At 39.2% G+C, this 19,600-nt stretch overlaps 1 protein-coding gene across 1 annotated transcript in view; it reads right to left on the bottom strand.

Annotated features, from left to right (window-relative positions):
* Positions 1 to 981: 981 nt before the first annotated feature.
* The window catches only part of LOC140543649 (testican-2-like), a 41,593-nt gene continuing 22,974 nt past the window's right edge, over positions 982 to 19,600 (bottom strand). The window contains exons 4-11 of the mRNA XM_072666761.1: positions 14,117 to 14,231; positions 11,914 to 12,016; positions 11,021 to 11,147; positions 8,467 to 8,586; positions 8,150 to 8,368; positions 6,779 to 6,841; positions 4,835 to 4,972; positions 982 to 3,582 (exon numbers count right to left, since the gene is read on the bottom strand). Of these exons, the coding sequence (XP_072522862.1) occupies positions 3,434 to 3,582; positions 4,835 to 4,972; positions 6,779 to 6,841; positions 8,150 to 8,368; positions 8,467 to 8,586; positions 11,021 to 11,147; positions 11,914 to 12,016; positions 14,117 to 14,231 (1,034 nt within the window). The 3' untranslated portion in view covers positions 982 to 3,433. The remainder of the gene's footprint in view (positions 3,583 to 4,834; positions 4,973 to 6,778; positions 6,842 to 8,149; positions 8,369 to 8,466; positions 8,587 to 11,020; positions 11,148 to 11,913; positions 12,017 to 14,116; positions 14,232 to 19,600) is intronic.

Raw genomic sequence — 19,600 nt, 5'->3', positions numbered from 1 at the left:
TTTCCTGCTGAATCAAAGCCTAATATTAGTCTGTAATGCTGTAAACACTAACAGCATTTATTACCGTTGTTATTTCTCATTTAGTGACAGTTACAGCAAATGCAGAGTGGTTAAAAATTGAATTAGTGGATTAATATTTGAGACCTTCTGATTTATTCACCCAGGCTTATAATATCCATTCCAACATAAATTCTCAGATAAGTGAAACAACACGACTGTGTAAGGCAGTGAGGAGAGGAGAGGTGCAGTTTTATTTTTCCCCACAGGGGGCAACCAGAGACCAGTGAAGTTTTCCAGCTTTGGTTGGGAAGAATATCTCTTTCATTTTGAAACAGGTTCTCTACCAAAACCATTCAGTCATAACATTAAAACCACCGGAAGTGGAAGTAAATGACATGAACTCTCATTACTGCCCCTGTCATATTAGGCAGCTAATGAACAGTATGTTCTTTAAGTTGATGAGGTGGAAGCAGGAACACTGATTTGAGATACTTGACAAGAACTAAATTGTGATGGCTAGATGAGTCAGACCAGTCAGAAGGACAACTGGTAACAACTGGTAAACAAGAATCACTGACAATTCATGGAGGCCCCACTTCACAAGTTACAGGACTTAAAGGATCTGCTGCTAACATCTTGACGCCAGATACCACAGGACCTTTTTTAGAGGTTCATTCCTTGACAGGTCAGAGCTGTTTCAGCAGTATGAGGGGGACCTTCACAATAAAAGGCAGGTGGTTTTAATGTTACGCTTATCAGTGTACAGGATCATTTGTAAAGAACCCTATATAGCAGGCAGTTGTCATTATTCTTTATGTAATTGTGTATAAATATTTACTACAGAAACACTGAAGAACCCTTTCAGATGCCTTGACTGTAGTTTATTTGCTTCATCAACCTGCTACTTGTGATGTTTTGTCTTTTTCACATGTGATACTTCACCTCTACAAACTTACAGTCTAACAAACCCAAACCCAACAATACAATGGTTCCAGTGCCGATTTATTATCAAATATCAAATACAGTGGAAAACGTCACGGGCTGAGCTAAATAGCACTGAATACACAGCAGAAGTTCAGTTTAATGTGACGTGAGAGAAGAGGTGGATGTTTTCTGGGTTCGTCCTACAAAACCATAACATTGATTTCTTCAGGATTTCTGTAACGCTTCACGGTTCCATGTTGAACAATTGTATCTGTTCAGACAGCTGCTTCATTGAGTCTAAAGCTGTGAAGGTTTTTAGATTTTGCTATCATTTGATTTGATGCAGAACCAAAAATGTGCACAATGTCTCAGAGCCACATGCTCGTCTCTCGCCAGCGTGCTTTCATTTAGACTGCGTGAAGGCGCAACCCCGCTGAATCCCAAACGCTGTGCCTCTCTCTGACCCTGCCATCTCCACGTTATGTTAACGTGTATTGATTTGACCAGATCCAGCAGCAGCACTGAAGACTGTGCAAACCGCGAAAAAGACAGCAAAAGCAACTTTAGATATACCAACTGATGCTGCTAGAGTTACCACAATAATGAACTGCACCGGATGGGAATGATTTTACAATGCATTGCGTGGTGGAAGTCTTTTAAGATCTTTTTTTTCCTTCTCCTTTTTATCTCACCAGATTCTTGAAAGAGAAGGAGACAGCAGCCTCATTAAAATTTGACATTCACAACAGAAACAGTTTCGATATAATGAATGCGTTGCAGCACATCCATGATGTGTTCATCACTTTTAATATAATTCCTCAGGCAAGTCTATTAGGTCTGTGATAATACCGGCCTGGGGTCCAGACAGTGTACAACTAATCCCGCTTTACATTTCAGCTCATTTGGACCTACAGCTGACAGAGGCTGACTTTGAAAGACTTTATCTAGGTTGATCAATTCAGAGGTAATCCATCTCCAAGGCCATTTCCTTCATCGTATCTCTTCAAAATGTCATACAATGAATAGTACATCTATTTTAATTTAATTTAATAAGAGACATATATAACAATCTAAAGACAATTCAATAATATATATATTTATATGTATATATATATATATATATATATATATATATTATTCACAATAAGATTTCTTCAGATTCAGTCCCACATTTTGTTTAGACCTTACTCTCTATTACAATCTATACGAAGAACGAGATATTGTCGTCTGGAGATTTGCTGGAAGGAGAGTACTGAATATCAGAGGGCCAGAGTACTCTGTCTTTGCAGACATTAAAGGTACATTCTTCTGAACTAACATGCAATATTAAAAACAATCAATTTCATTTACCTTGCGAATATTACGTACAGGAAAAAATAAACATGTTCGACTCAATCTAAGTGTTCAAGTACACTTTACACAAAGCAAGAAAAAAGAGAGAAAAAAGCACATTCAAGCAACATAACACACATGGCACATTCATCATTAGAGGGAGAAGACTGTGAGGGCTGTTCCATAAAGCTGGATATGGTGCACGTATGAGGAGGTGGAGTTGTTGTTTTTCTGTGACTACAGCGATTCCTATCCTTGAGAAACTGAAATTGAATCTAATTAACCATCTGGAAAATTTGAAACATTACATCCCTGATTCTAAATACAGTATATGTTCCTACTCAGCTACCTTTTAAGAGTTCGATTTGCTAATATGATAGGTGACTTTAGAGGTAGGAGATACGTACATACTAAGTAGGCTGTGGATGGACATTAACATAGTGATGCTGCCCTGTAAACTGAGGCAGTTATATGTTAATGTTGGTGTGATATGGGAAGTTATGTGAATATGCTGATTATATTAAATGAAACTGAATAGAAAGCATCCCTTTATTAATTATGAGCAGCTTAGACCAGTGTTTGTTCCTAAACACAGCATGGCCACATTTTGTGTAGATGTACAAGCAAAGAAAACATGACACATAATTAGGACAAAACCTGTCCCTGTCCCTCTACATCCCCCTCCAACAGAGTTACTGCATTGTTAGCCCAGTTTGCTAAGCTCTTCAGTAAGTTTCAGGCGCAGTGAGCGATTTCTCCTGCTCTGCGTTTAACAGCAGTGTAAAGGCCTATCCACCAAGGACCCGCGTTGGGATTTGCAGTTCATGAATCCAATAATTGATATGTTGTACTAGGATAAGATAAACAGGCAGGTTTTAATGTTTACATGTCCAAACTGATTTGCTTATTGTTTTGGTTGTGCACCTGATCAAATTCATATGCTCAAAAACATTGCAATAATGTACCGAAATCGCTGTCAAGGTATTGTTTCAGGTAATTATTTGCTATTTAGACTTCAAAGAAAAGATTAACTGCATATTAAATATGTGACAAATCACCTGTTCAGCCTTCATCTCAAAAAAAGCTTCAACCAAGCAAGACTTAAAATGAATTAATACTGAGATTTCAACAGATGGTCTTTGTGGAGGACAGGCATAACGATGACTGTGAGTGTTTTCTACCAGATGTACCCTCCATCATCAGTCTCTCCGGGCTCAGCCTCTTCTTCTTCCTCAGCCTCCTCTCCGTTCTCCTCCGTCTCCTTCTCCTCTTCATCCTCCCATCCCACGCCACTGCCAAAGTCCCCAGAGTACCCTACTAACTCATCTGTGACAGAAAGAAAAGCAGCATTAAAATATAGAGAGCATTTCTAGTATAGTGTTATGCAAAATCCAAAACAACCTTGTATTCAGTCCACAGCACTTGTTTCCAAAACTTCAACTTTGTTGAGTTTCATGACAAGGTAGCAGGTTGCAAGCAGCACTGCACAGTGGAACAGTGCACCACTCTTTTGACTTAAACTTTCATGCAGGGTTTTGGCAGTCATATGGGGGTTTTGCTTTACCTGTCTCACCAGCATACAAGCAGTTCATTCTCTTGGCCTTCCAGATCTCATCAAGATCTCTTCCCCTGAACTGCCATTTTTTCATAACACTCTAGAATATCACTGTAGAAACCTAAAACTGAAAACGCTTGGTTATCTTCTTAAAGCCTTTCCATGCCTTGTGGGCTTCAATTTCATTTCAGGTCTATAGACAGTTGCTTTGATTAATTTTAGTACAAGTTTAAACAGTCACAGAACGTATAAAGATTGGAAATTTAGCTGTTATCATTTTATTTTATTTACCATTTATTTGACTCAGTTTACTACATTTTCATTAAAAGAAAAACAACAGTATGGATTGACAGTTTTTTAATATAATCTTTTCATAGTTTTTTCATAAAAAAGACTGGATTTTCCATCCATATACCTTACTTATGTACCAAAGTGTTAAGGCACAGTCTCAGGAAATCCTATTGCATATAAAATATTCAAACAGAATAAAAATGATTTCAATATTTAAGTGACACCATTCTACTCCTATCATTACTTAATCTGTGTGTTTTAAGTGGAAATGAGCCAGCACTTAATGTTGTAACCTTCTGTATTGAATTCCTTAGTTGTCACATGTCACAGTTCATTACAGTTTATTACTAGTGGTAGTCTTCAAATCCATAACTGTGAGTTACAGCCAAATTAATGCTTTACATAAAAATAAAGAACCAGGTTTATCTTACCAAGGTTTTATTGCAGCTATTACCAGCCTACAGTACATCCATTCTTATATTTACAACTAATAAATAATCTGACTCGAAATGTACCACTTTGAACATTTTTCCTGCAATAACACTTTGCTTTGAATCAACCTTCTCATTTTTAATACAAAGGCTTTGCATAATTTAATTGCTTTATATGTTCCTGTAGCTTATTTACAGACCCCTGCTGTCAGCTGTGGCAGATTGCTGCCTGAATGAATGAATTAATTAAATAATTATTGAAAGAAAAACACACACACATCATATTATAGGTGACACTTACCACAGTCAGGGTTGCCATGAACACGGGATCCAGTGACCTCATTGCCGTGTGGATCAACACACCAGCATTCTGCTCTGCTCTGGTCACACTGCAGCTTCCTGTAGTATCCATCCTCATCACAGCTAGGGATGTACATACCTATAACAAATACACACACGCTTGTTAAATATTGATATGCTTCCTGTTGTTGTTGAGCAGTCACAGCATATCAGACACAAACACACAAGCATAAACGTACACAAACATACACACAATATACTAATATGACACTCTGTTTTGCTGCTCCACAGTGATGGGGAATCAGGGGAAGGCAGTCTGAGTGGCACTTTATAGATGTGAGATAAGAAAGCTTATCAGCAGACAGGGAGAGAGCCTATTTATTGGACAACGATGGCCCAGCAGCCAGAGGACTGCTCCATGAAATGTACGCTTCCAGCTAATGGCATCCTGCCATCAGTCTGTTTACAGGCAAACATATGCAGCAAATAACACATTACTTCTTTCTTCATATCTACAGAGAGAGAATTTTTAATCCACTATACACCTACATTAACTGCTAATGATTTTCAATAGAAAAGAATGTGACAAGACAGACTAGAATAGAATTAGAAAGATTCCTAAAAGAAAATAGAATAGAATACAATAAAAAAGATTCTTACAAAAAGAATAGAATAGAATGGAATAGAATAGAATGGAATATAATAGAATGCAACAGACTACATTGGATTAGACTAAACTAGACTAGAATTGATCAGAATTTAATAGAGTAGACCAGACTGGACTAGACTATATTACTTTAATAGAATATAATGAAATGGAACAGAAAATAACAGAATAAGACAGACTACACTGGATTAGACTAAACCATAAAAATTTTTTAAAAAAAATAAATATATATATATATATATATATACATACACACACACTAAAATAGAATAGAATAGAATAGAATGTGACAGCCTAAACTGGATTAGACTAAACTAGAATAGAAGACAACAGAATTTAATAGAATAAACCAGACTGGACTAGAATAGACCAGAACAGAAAAAGAAACATTACACTAGGCTAAAAGAGAATAGAACAGAACAGACCAAACTAGCCTGGCCTAGAATAAAACAGATGAGAATAAACAGACTAGAACAGACTAGACTAGACTAGACTAGAATAGAATAGAATAGAATTTGACAGGCTAGACTGCAATAGGCTGGAATAGGATACAATAGAATAGAATAGAATAAAGCAGACTAGAGTGGCCTAGAATAGAACAGAATAAAATAGACTATACATGGGGCGTATGGAGACATACGGAAGATCTCTGATGTCTGTAGTCTACAATGACTGACAGCGCTAACAAACCAACGACAGCACTGTGACTGGAGTACTGTTCCCGCCTCCCAGGAGGGCTGCTGTCATACAAAACAGTCACTCAGTATTACAGCTCAACACTGCTGCCTAACAAACCCACCGAGAGAAAGAGAGAGAGGGTGTAATATGAGAAAAAGAAGCAAGAGAGACAGAGAGAAAGAGAGAGACAGATGCACAAAGAGAAAGAGAGAGAGAGATAGAGGAAATAGGTTGACAGGTAATCCCGCTCTCCCTGTGCCTCTATTATAAAGGGAACTAAAGCATCCGTCTGCTAGGTGTGAATCCGCTGTCCTCTGTCAATATCCACACCACACACAGTTGTACACATGTACAAACACTCACACAACATGCCTCTAGAAAATGTTAAGTAGAGAGGAGTGTGTGTGTGTGTGTGTGTCTACAGCCAGCTCGTCCTGTAATCCCATCTAATTAGTAGTTAATCCCTAACTATAATCTATAATCTGTATCATGAACCCCTTATAGCGCCTCCGATAGATGCACACCAGGACTACACAATTACACAACACAAGCATGTCACTGTATGCACACACATACACCCGCCTATGACTCATGGTGTACCTGGCTTCTTCTTAGTTGACTCCTGCACTTGGATCCTCTCAATCTCAGCCAGACAGGGTGGTTCTGCAGGTCAGAAGACTTTTAGATCACTGTGACCAGTTTTAAGTAGTGCATACTCAAAATGTCTCTGAAGAATAATTACATCATTATAGCAGCAGCAGAAGCAGCCATTACATCAGAGCTAGGAATGCATGATACATCGGAGCCCCCTATCTCATTTGCTGATGGAGTGAAAACTTAATTATTATTAATCTATCTGCTGACAGTACTGTGTAAAACTGTAATAACATTTTAGCAATCATGTTAAATTTAGAATTTTTTTTTTTAATAAAACATTTCAGTTTCTGATCATACACACTGATGTTGGCCTCTTATTCATCAGCTGCCTATTGGGATTTTACATTCCACCTTAAATGGCGTAGCAGTTTTGTTCAGGAACCATAAAGAAGTCTTAACTGTACTATTTAAGGGGGAATTGAAAACTACAATAAGAAGCTGACAAATAAGTCTATAAGTGTTTTTGTTGCAAATCAGAAACTAAAATGTAAAAAAGTGATCTACAAACTCCAGCTCTACTTTCACTTTGAATGTCAGTCAGCAGTTAAATAGATAAAAATAAATAAACCTGTATGTTTTTTCCACTGACGGTCAGTTTTCAAAATATGAAGTGTCCTTTAGTTACGTGAATATGACTTTTTATTGTTTTTTATTATAATGATGTTTTCAGTGTATTCAGTGTATACTTTTAAATAATAATTTGTTTTAATTATCCATTTATACTTCCTGTGTTACCAACAATGAACTGTTAACTATTAGTAATTGTATTGAGACAGTTTTGTGTATATCAACCTTAGTATAACTCTAACAAAAGTGAACTTCTGCATATAAACTGTGGGCAAAAATTCATTTCACCTTTATCCAAATAGCAAAATTACACACAAAAAATCATTTCACCTTTATCCAAATAGCAATATTACACACAAATATAGGTTTGATAATGGCTATTACTGCACCTTCACCCATTTTTATGAATTTCAATGTCAATGTCAGAAAGTCCAATTACCTTTAGACTACTTAGGAGTTTGAATGCTTCTTTAGGCATTTAGGTAGCCCACTGCTAACTTGTGTACGTAAGCTTTCATTATGTTAGCTGCATTAGCCTAGTAGCTCCCGTGCAATGCTAAAAAAAAAAAAAAAATACTTCAGACACTTAGAATATCTTGGCTGCTTGGCTATATCTGGGGTAAAAAGGGGACAGTACATGTGAATACAATAATTACTTTTTTTAAAGAACGATTTTAAGATGGTGAAGGTTAGTGAGCAACAGGACGGTGAGACAGACAAACATATAAATATTTCAAAAAGACTCACTCTCCCTCCAGAAGCAGAGACACCACTCAGCCGTGGAGACCTTGCCATCTCTGTACGAGTCGCAGGAGTTGAAGAAGGGTCTGATACACACCTCATACTTCTCCAAGTTAATAGCTGCCAGCTCTGAGTGGTCCAGGTACAGATCATTACTGGTGTCCAGCTTAGTGAACATCCAGCCAATAGAGTCCTTACAGCCAGCCACCAAGTTCCTTTCAAACACTGCAGGAGGAGAAGGAGCAGACATAGTAGTGCATGTGTGAAGAACGTAAATGTGGACGTGTGTGCTTATGTCAGAGAACGCGTGTGTTGTTGCTAACCTGATGCTGTTCCTGATCCCTGTCTACCAGAGTTATTGGTTTTAGCATTGCCATGAAGAAGCTGGAACCAATCCCTGAGCCTGTCTCCCAAATCAGCCAAGTCTTGACCTGTACAGCTTTCTGCAAAGAGGAGAGACGGGGGTGTAGAGGTTCAGGCAGGGACAACTGAGCTGTGTTTGAAAGAGACACACCCACCCCTTTCCTTTCCTAAATGAAAGACTCATCAAAGCTACAGTACATGATACACATGAATAGCAAGTTTCCTTAAAACATCAGCTAAATTGTTAAAACACATTAGGGTGTTTCAACAGGACAATGAGCCTAAACACACATCAAAGGAGGCTGTAGAATGGCTAACGCAGCGGGGGAGAAGGGTAAGAGAGGTGACCAAGGACCCAATGGTCACTCCCAATGGCTGAGCTCCAAAGATCCTGTGTGCAGATGGGCCTGACAAAGACACATGAAAAGCCCCCAAGGTCACTACAGATTATATGGTCTGCTGAATCCCAGATTGAACTTTTTGGCCTCGATTTTAAGCGTCATCTCAAAAATCGCAAAATATAGAATTCTTCTTAATGAAAACCTCTTCCTGAGTGCTCAGAAACCTCAGACAGGACCAAAGGTTCACCTTTCAACAAGACAATGCACAAAGCCAAGACAACACAAGTGGCTTAGGGAGAACTGTGTGAATGTCCTTGAGTGGCCCATCCAGAGCCCTGATTTGCACTCAATTAAACATCCAGGTGTGCAAACCTTGTAAAGGTTCTGAATACTTCCATCAATGCAATATATATATATTTTTTAAGGAAAATAATTTTTCTTTTTAAATACATTTGCAAAAAATGTCTAAAATTGTTGCGCTTTCTCTTTATGGGGCATTGAGTATAGAATGATGGGGGGGGTATACATGTGTGCATTTACCAATACAAATTCCTCATATGTGTAACATACGAAATATAGTGATTCTGATTCTGACTAGCAGCTTACACAGATCACCTAATCTCCGGAATGGGCCAATATTGATCTGCAGGCCATTCAGCAGGAAAGGGTCACTGAGGTCAGAAACCATATCATCACTGTACACAGTACATGAGTGTATCACCCACCATGTAGTTTCTCGCTTTCATTGAGTCACACCAAGTGAAGACTGACCTCTGGGTCTGCTGCTCATCTCATCCAATTTATATGTCTGACTTTTTTGAAAAGGGAGCGACACTGCAACAGGACCTTTTACTATTGTAGGCGTGACAAGTCAGTTAATATGCTGGCTGTGTAGACTGCAGCAGAAAAACTTAAATCTGAGATACAGATGCTGCCTGTGTTAGCAGAATAGATGTGTAATCACAGTTCTGAATTTAAATTCACTTTGTTATTTGCAGAGTCAAGCTGGATAGTAATAAATACACTGTGGAAATATACAAAGTTTCTACATGGTTTGGACATATGGTTCTATAATAAAATCCTTTCAAGTTTAAAACTATTCTTTGCTCATATCATTTGCAAAAATGGTTGTTCAAAAAATCACCCATTTAACAGTTAATTAAGGACCCAAAATATATATATTTTTATATATAGTTATATTATGGCACTTTTATTTAAGTGTGCACTAAAAACCAAATCAACACTGATGACTACATTGAGTTACATGTAACTGTAAGATGCTGACTTTGAGACGTGTATAGTGTACTTTTTTGCCCACTGTCTATGCTGCTGATTTCTGCAGTAGAGCAGACTCCTCCCACTAGAGGAGTATACGTTTACCAGAGGGTATCACCAAGATGTTCTTGTCCAAATGTTCTCCTGTGGCAGTTTAAAAGAAGGATGCAGACCACATACAATATATAAAGAGGGGAAACTATGGGAACTATGGTGAAGAGTAATTCAAGAATCCTCTTAAAACAGCTTCAGAATAAGAGCACTTGATACAAACTTTTACACAAAAATAATAAATTCTAAACAGGCATGTTTTTGTTTCTATACATGGACAGCACAAACTGGAGGGTGAATGCTTTTCATATTTTTTGTCTCTGCCGCTTTTCGAACTGCAGCTGGCGCACTCAGAGGACCGCGCCAGGTGCCTACCACACCAGCTAACTTAAAAGTGATAAGGGGAGAGAGCGCCATCTACCCACCTGGAGAAAGCACGGTCAGTTGTGCTCTCTCTGACTCCAGGCAAAGCAGGATGGCTCAGGAAAAAGAGAAACTTGCGAACCTTGGGCCACAGTGGCATTCACATTTTATTTAAAAAGAGCAACATTAGGTCTCGCTTGGTATCAGTAATCACAACAGATAGGCATACTGGTGCTTACAAGCTTAAAAAATCTTGAGGTTACTGGAACATTCAAGTGCATAGTGCTGACTGACTTTACTAAGCTGGAACAACTTCTGAAACAATTTTTTTCCACAGGGCTGGTGCTGTGGGTCGGTTTGGCTCAGACTCAAGCAGGATGAGTACACTTGGACTGGTTTCAAAATCTCCAGCCTGATTAAGTTTCTAGTTTGCAATGAATAATGTGGCAGCAGTGTAACAGTGTGTGGGTGCTGAGTGGCCCACCTGGTTTGGGAGCAGGCACCGTCTCCGTCTCGGGCTTCAGCACAGCCTCACTAACACACGGACATGGTCCTGCACACTTCACACTCAGCTCCTTACCACTCAAGCACGCCTGCTGCTCCAGCTTACACTGCAGTGAGAGAGAGAGAGACAGAGACAGAGAGCGATGGAGAGTGAGAGAGAGTGAGAGAAAGAAATAAAAAGAGGCATGGAGTAATTACAGTGTAGCTCTGCATTCCACTGTTATTCTCTCCCTTACTATGACCCTCTCATTCTCACACACACAAAGATTAATAATGTCTGCATAATTCCACAAATATGATATGTGATTTTATTGTGAAGGTGCATACATGGGATGTAGCCTGCTTCTACATCACAGAGAGAGAGACTGAGTGTAATGTACTGTAATATAAAAAAGAGAAGCTATAATATACTTGCATGTGTGTTGGAATGTACATTTCTTAGTGTGTGTGTGTGAGTGTGAGACAGAGAGATGGAGGGAGAATGCTGCTGTGGCTAAATGCAGTAGTTTGATTAATGGCCTTCGCTGATTTGAGTGGCGTATCGTTCGCCTGCTGCCGGCTTTATTGATTTATGTATCGTTTTTAATTTTGACCTTGTGCACAAGAGGCAGAAAGAAAACGACCGCTCGTTCTACCACCCCCACCCCCCCCCCCCTCCATCCCTCACTCTGTCCCTCCAATGCTTTTCTCTTTTTTTCCCTCCTCCTCTCTATGTCTTGCTCACTCGCTCTTGCTGTGGTCACCCCTATAAATATTTGATTTGGTTTCAGGTTGAGAGCGATGAGGGAATCAGCGGTGTGTCTGTGCCAGTTTGTGTGTGTGTCTGTCTGCGTGCGCTGGAGGTTGGGGAGGTTGTAATTTATGTGTGTGTACCTGTGAAGCGTAGTTATGTCCGTCAGATCCACAAACAGGGTTTGTTGTGGACAGCTGGCATGGTTTACAGCTTACATGAGGCTTCAGTTCGGGCTGTCTGACCCTATAAAGCAGACAGTACAACAGCAGTGTTATAGCATCATGACAGCGAAGATATGCACAATATTATAGACCCAAAATATGCTTTAGCACAAATATATTGAGCCCAAGATCATGGTCTTATTCTGTCCTTTTAGTGGAAGCTCTCAAGCAGTGTTTTAGAGCATCATCCTATTAATACTGACAGTCAAAGCACACACTGCAGGCAAAGAGCAGCTGATTTCAAACAGCAGTTAATTCCTTGTTCAACAGCATGTAGCTACAAAAATGACCCATAATCCATTCGTAAATTCTGCCTCGTTCGGTCTCCTTGGTGCTGTGGTTGGCTGAAGCTTTGATTGTGCGATCAGAGTGTATCAGTCTCTGTCAGCACAGCCACAACTCGCCCATTCACTGAGCCGAGCCTGCAGTTAATGGTGCTGAGAGAGAACCTAAGGATATCACATACTCACACGCACACACTCCATTTTTCTCGCACTTTCGCTCTCTCACATTCGTGCACACATACGCACACATATACACAGAGTCACAGAGGAGAAATAAATGCCCACCGCCGCAGATATAGACTCTGCAGGCAATGATGTTTTGGCCCATTAGTTTTGCCGATTATGTCGTAGTTCTTTAGCGCTGTTCCGCAGCAGATAAATGGAGAATGTGGGATACACTCAAACCCTAACTAAACTAAAACAATTCACACACACACACACACACACACACATAGTTATCCTTCATGTGTGGACGCATATTGACACATTCACATATAGAAAATGCCTGCATTAGTGGCTAAACAGTACGATTTCATTACAAGTCAAAATACTGTAGATTTGACTAAGAATATCATGGATACTATCAGTAACTATAAAACACTGAACAACTATATGTTTCATTACAGACAAAGCATCAATAAATGGATTTAGGATGGATTTTCCATATCTAATGCAGGCAGCCCTAAATACAGCCCTAAGTCTAAGGTGTGAGATGTCAAGAGTTTTGCACAACCTGAAAGCACTTTACAACCATAACAGCTTTTTCAAAGTAATGGTTGCATTACAGTTTGGGGTTTCCACATTTTGCTTTAATATTTGACAGCACAGTCAAAAACAGGGATAATATGCAATTTTATACTGTAATTTTATGCAAGCACCGACTAACCAACCAGTTTGTATGTACAGTATGGACTAGGGGTGTAACAGTACATGTATTTGTACCAAACTGCCATGGCACTGAGAATACACATTACGCAGATAGCTATGGACGAAGTGTCCAAACACTGTCGATTGTATTGTGAACCTAATTTCACAAAGCGTGAGTTCCACCCAGAAACTTTAGGCTGTGAACCGTTGGATTTGCATGAAATTGTGGGAAATTTGGAGTATCGCTATGGTAACTGTAGTCTTGTTTGGCTCTCCTCCGCCCCCTACTTCTTCTTTTCTATTTCCCTAGCTGTGTCCTATTTCAGAGAAAGAGGTTCCTACTCTTACCATTGCGTCAAGAAGCACCGCTCCTGTCACCTATCAATCTTGATGGCTTGATGTTGCCATGGAAAACAAGAACGCATCTTTCAGTCACATAAGAAGGAGCCTTCAAAATGGGACAGCCTAGTCTCACCATTGTGACGCAATCGTTTTTTTAAATACACCCTCCGAAGGATGCAGTCCCCGAATTGGGACACAGCTTTTGTCTCTCGCTTTCTTTTGCTGGTGCATGTACATATGTGACGTGTTCTTTTTTTTTTTATCACTCTCTGTTCTGTTTGCAAGTGAAACAGCAAAAAAAGAAGCATTTCACCGACATTCTGGCTGTCTGTTCAATGTAAATGAAAAAAATCTGACGAGGGAGGGGCGTTTTTTAAGTAACAAACTGCAGTAAGAACCATGTCCATCATGATCTTTTACCGTTATCATCCACATAACTAGTATGGATATAAATTCATATAAAGTCTTTTAAAATGTCATGTACATTACCCGGGACAGAAGAACCCTACTGAAAACTTAAAACTTGCATCATAATTACATTAAGACACGGTGTCACATAAATAACACATCTGCAACACATCATTAATCATTCATCATTATACGCCAGCATGTACTGTCCTGTGACTTGCCTGTGCTCCAGTTTCTTGCGATTGATGCACATGGCTCTCTGGTAGCCCTGGGCCACACACACTTTGTGTCGGCTGCATTTCACCTTCTGACACGGGTCCTTGGTCGTGTCCACACCTGTGGGGCAGCAGAGGTATAATTGAACTATTATTAACTTTCTCCTTTTACGCCGTGCTGTCCTCACACCTCAGTTCAGAGGTAAATACAGGCAGTCGGTCTGAGCCTTTACCTTGTGTGCTTTTTTTGTCTTTTTATTCTTACTGATCCTACCAAGAGTGTCGGTCTGCTGCTTCCCAACATCTGCAGCAGCTGAGCAGAACCATTTTCATGACAATGCTGAAAAGAAACATTGGTTGTGGATGGTAGCAATAAAACGTTATGGGGATATGATGCACTAAATAAGAGGCATACATCAGTTTTATAGCTTCAGTGAGAAGCTTTATTTTTATCTATGAAATGCAAGGATCTTAAATCTTGTCTTTACTTATCTCAGCTTAGACTGAATATGAATAATTCAAGGCAAGCTGAGTCAAAAAAAAGACTCAGGAACTGTGAGAGAGAACATGCTGGAAGCAAAGCTTCGTTAGAGAAAAAAGCCATCTGTTCCAAATGTCTGATAGCAAACCAGATAAACAACTAGATAAACAAACATCCTGAAGCCCAGCACACATTCTGATTAAATAAAGACTCAGGATAGCCTTCATGCGCCCTCATAAAAAGGCTTCACACACTCTGGAGCTTTATCTTTCTTTCTCTCTCTCTCTCTCTTGCTTTTTTTCTCCCAGCTTTCCTTCTTCACAAAACAAAAACAATCCCCCCTTCAGTAGGTTTACTGAGACAGAATGTTCTTCTCCTAGTCAGAAAATACTTGATTTCACCAGTCACATCACTCATCTGAGCTCCGGTACAGAAAAAACTGAATAGCTCACTGGGTGAGAGGAGACAAAAGTTAATGTTTTGGATGAAATTCATGGTTCATGAGTAAAAAACAGCAACCAAGACTCTGGAGCTGACGGATTATGTGATTAACCACTGGTGGTTCGGTGAAGACGGAATGTGTTTTTGTTTTGTGCTTTTTCTGCACGTCACTTTCCATATCTCTCTCCCTCATTCCCGTCACTCTGTGGATGTAATGGTCCTCAGTCAAATCACACTGCTGGAGCATGTGACTATCCACCAGCACACACCATGCATATTATTCACATTGACAGCTGGCTCAAATGGTTAAAGCTTGTAACCAGTGCCCAGGGAGTTATTACTTCCAATCACAATCAATTGCAGAAGAAAAAAAAGCAATTTCTAAATGCAAATGCAGACTGTAGTTAAGAACCTAAATGCAACAACTGAAATACACTTCTTTCAAACAGACTGTTGTTCACCATATATATTGTGGTCTGTACTTCTGTGCAACCTTATCCATGGACATGACTGTACTGCAAATTTAGGTGAATTAAGAAAATGACTACTAGTTTTTAAAAACAGTGGGCATCACAGCCCTTTAAAATCCTTTAAATCAGAAATTAAACTGCCTTAACAATGATTACATATTTACATGAACAAAATTTGAATGATGAGTGTATCTACATGGTCTCCAACTACAAAAGGCTTCACAGAGTTTGAACATGAATGTAATTTAGACAAATGATTATCGTCATCATGATAAATTATATTATCCAAATTCAGGTACAGCATACATCATGTGAGAATTATAGAGCCTTAGCTTACGGACTGCATTGTTAAAGGTAAAGGTGCACATATCTGTCACTGTACTATGTACAGCGAAATGTGTCCTCTGCATTTTACCCATCAGTGAACACACACACACACACTAGTGAACTAAGAGCAGTGAGCACACACACACCCAGCAGCCATTGCTGTGGCACCCGGGGAGCAGAGAGGATGAAGGGCCTTGCTCAAGGGTCCAACAGTGGCAGCTTAATGAGCCCAGGGATATCGAACCTACAACCCTGTCATCAATAGCCCGGAGCTCTAACCACTGCCCCTAGCATCTTAATCATTTACAATGATATCCATGTTCTGAATCTTTTTATCTAATCTATAATAAAAAATATGACATTTGAAAATAAGCACAAAGGTAAACTCCATTTTTGAAAGCCAGGGTGTCAAAATGCCACAGTTTTTGTGGCCCTGAAAACCTGATGGGTATTTTATAGATGAGATGTTTGAGTAAAAATCTTTAAACTAATTAAAGGTTCTTCATAAAATCCAATTACTACTGAGAAATCTTTTTATTTATGTATTGGACAGGAACTGTTAGGGGCATGTTAGGGGCATTCCTCTCCCTGGCACACTGTAGTAACAGCAGGGTTGTCTAGCTACTGTGAGATAAATCCATCATACTGTTCACTGACTAACCCCTTGGGCACTAACAGCTACTGTTGCAGCCATTGTTTACGGGAAGAGAACATCAGGGGAATCTCTTACAGAGGTAACATTTTGATATACGTTGATTTAATTTGAGCTGAGTGTAAACCCTTGTCATCACATGGCTCTAGTGTCTGCTTTTCCAGGCAGAAGTACAACAGTATTGTAGGACTCAGCATAATTCTGACAATACTGAGTTGACTTAGATGTAGTCTTAGATGTATAGCTTCCATCTTGATAGGGACCTAGGAACACAACCATTTTAAAAATGGTCAGTTCAGTTCACTCTTAATGGCACCATTCATTTAGATTTTCTATTTTTGTTTGTTTGTTCACTTTTTTAAATAATAATACTTTAAAACATAATTTCATTTATTGCTGTTTGTGTTCTGTTTATGCTGACTTTTGAATTACATCATTTCAGTAGTACATGCAAACTGGAACATTATTTCATATGTTTAGGGGAAAATACATGATAGCAAATATGTATGTATGTCTTTTCTTTCCGCAATCAACAATAATGCTCATTTTGTTTAGCAGTCGATAAGTGTAATAAAAACATGTATGGTAGCAATAATAAACGTTAATGAACTGCCACATGTGAAAAAAACATAAAAACCTCAGAAGAATTGTGCAGACATCAAAAAACATATTCCAGTCATGTTCCAGTGATGTAACATCTGTTATTTCTTTCCTAATGTGGAAGCCCAACTCAAGTCTCACCAAAAATAATAATAACACTGTCTGTAAATAATAAAAGTCGGTAGTCCATCTCCAGAGACTTGAATGAGTGTGTGTGGGGTGCAGGGGTGGCAATACTGTCTATTTCTCTTAGAACAGGACACGTGTACAATAGCATGTTAGCAGTAGTGGACATGAGAGGCACACAAAAACGTGCAACAATATCCCTGTGCCACACTTTGAGTGGATGGCTCTATATCACCAAAGGGATTTCTGTGATGAAGAGTTTCTCTCTGTAATATTTTCACCAATAGAGCAGGCGGTGCAAACACAGCAGAGCCTGGTGTGAAGTCCTATTTCTAACGTTTTGCCCCAATACTTCATTGTTCTTTCAACAGGCTCGCCATAAAACACAGACTCGTAATCCAGTGCCACACTCAGCTGCCTCAGGCTCAAACACATGTGCAGATGAAAAGAAATTCCTTTCCATGGAATCTGCATCTTTACACTAATAGTAAGAGAGAGGGGGGAGATAAATAGGTGTAACGCTCAGTGGGATGAATGGTAGCTGCAGTATCTCTGTGCGGTCGCTGGCAGCAGGCTGTGTGAGTGTATTACTGACCAAATGAGGGGAAATTGGCCGCATATTTCCCTCTTTATGTATTTTCTTTCCTTTTTTTCCCCCACAGCTTGGAGCTGTTCTGAAGACGTTTCCATAGAAACATGAGAGCATGATGGAATTTCTGCAGCATAGTGACATGCTCATTCATTAATGGAAGTCTCTCTCCAAACGGTCGACTCCTCCTTCACCTCACGACAACCATTTAAATGAGCCCGAGCTGCACTACTTCAGCGAAGGGAATTAGCTTAGCTGTTCCTCCTAATCAGCTTGTTTTTGTTGTTTTGGCTGGTTTATCTCTTCTCACTGCTGCTTTCATCCTGCTGCTCTCTGGTCCTCACTGGACCAGCATGGCTCCTGGAGCCAATTAGACCCTCAGATCTAGGGGTACAAATGTCAACACAACATGGACTACCAACTCACAAGAGGGAACTAGATTTTAAGCACAGTGGTCACATGACCCTGATATCAAAGCAATTCAAATGGACTGCTGTGGGCCAGATACAGCATGGCACAGTTACAAGAATTAGAACTCTTAAACCAATAGTGCTCTTTAACCAGAGAGACAGAGAAACAGATCCACATAGTTGGATGGATGGATGGATGGATGGATGGATGTATGCATGGACAAATCGACTGACAGATGGACAGTATTCTGGATGTTGAAGCCTAGTTACTGTAGTGCACAGTTACAAATATAGTGCTCTCTTTAACCAATAGTGCTCTTTAACCAGATAGACAAACGGAAACACAGATGGTTCGGTAAAGGGATTGCTTTTAATGGAATTAACACAATGTCTTAGCTTGACAATTCAAACCGTCAGTAACAGTGCAGGCTAAATCAGTTATTTATGCATCCCTGAGTTACAATAAACAACCTTCTTCTCACTACCCCCACCTCCTCCTCTTGTGCTACAAGAGACGCATTTCTGAGCACTACATCGAAAACTAAATTATACTGGAGCGAGCCACTGCCAAACTGCATCATGCAAAGGCAGCCACTGTTGTACAGTGGTCTGAAGCCACTGATTTTCTTAAAGACGTTTGATCAAAAATGAATATGTACATAGGTGTATTTTTTTCAGCACTCTAAGGTGTTGCAAGCAGTGTGTCTGTGTGCACACACACACAGAAAAAAACATATATATATTATATATATATATATATATTTTATATTATATATATTATATAATTCTTTTCTCCGTGTCTATATATGTGTGTGTGTATATACAATGACTATATTTGACTAACAGAGCCACTGACTAATGGCTCTGACATGTATGATTCATCCAATAATATTATGGAAATAACCATTAGAAACCAATGTAAGGACAAGCGTGAATTTGGGGATTTTAATTAGACTCCAAAAAGACTGCAGTTGTCTTTGTCTTTCTATGCTGCCTTCATTTGGACTAAACAGGTGAGCAGTCAAAACATGATGCACAGGCTGTGAAAAGAAACAAATTGTATATAAAACTCATTTAATATTAAATTTTTAAATGTTCACATTCACAGATAAAACAGACAAGACAGACAGAAGGATAGCTAGACAGTCCGCACATGGAAGGATTAACGCATTGATTATAATGATTTATGACTCAATCCACGCTGAACTGCTCCTTTTCAAAAGCTTCTGTTAGACTGTTTGACCCTAAGCGATAAGTCTGCAATTGAAGTAAATAATGCAGTGCTCTGTGAAAAGCTATTGATTTACATAAAATCATTTTCTACTATTCTTAATCCATCTGCTCAAAAAATGCACTGTGAAATATAGCCATTATCCAACCAAAAAAAAAAACAT

The sequence above is a fragment of the Salminus brasiliensis genome, chromosome 22, assembly GCF_030463535.1.
Source record: "Salminus brasiliensis chromosome 22, fSalBra1.hap2, whole genome shotgun sequence".
Taxonomy (NCBI): Eukaryota; Metazoa; Chordata; class Actinopteri; order Characiformes; family Bryconidae; genus Salminus; species Salminus brasiliensis.
This window is presented reverse-complemented; position numbering and strand designations above follow the sequence as displayed.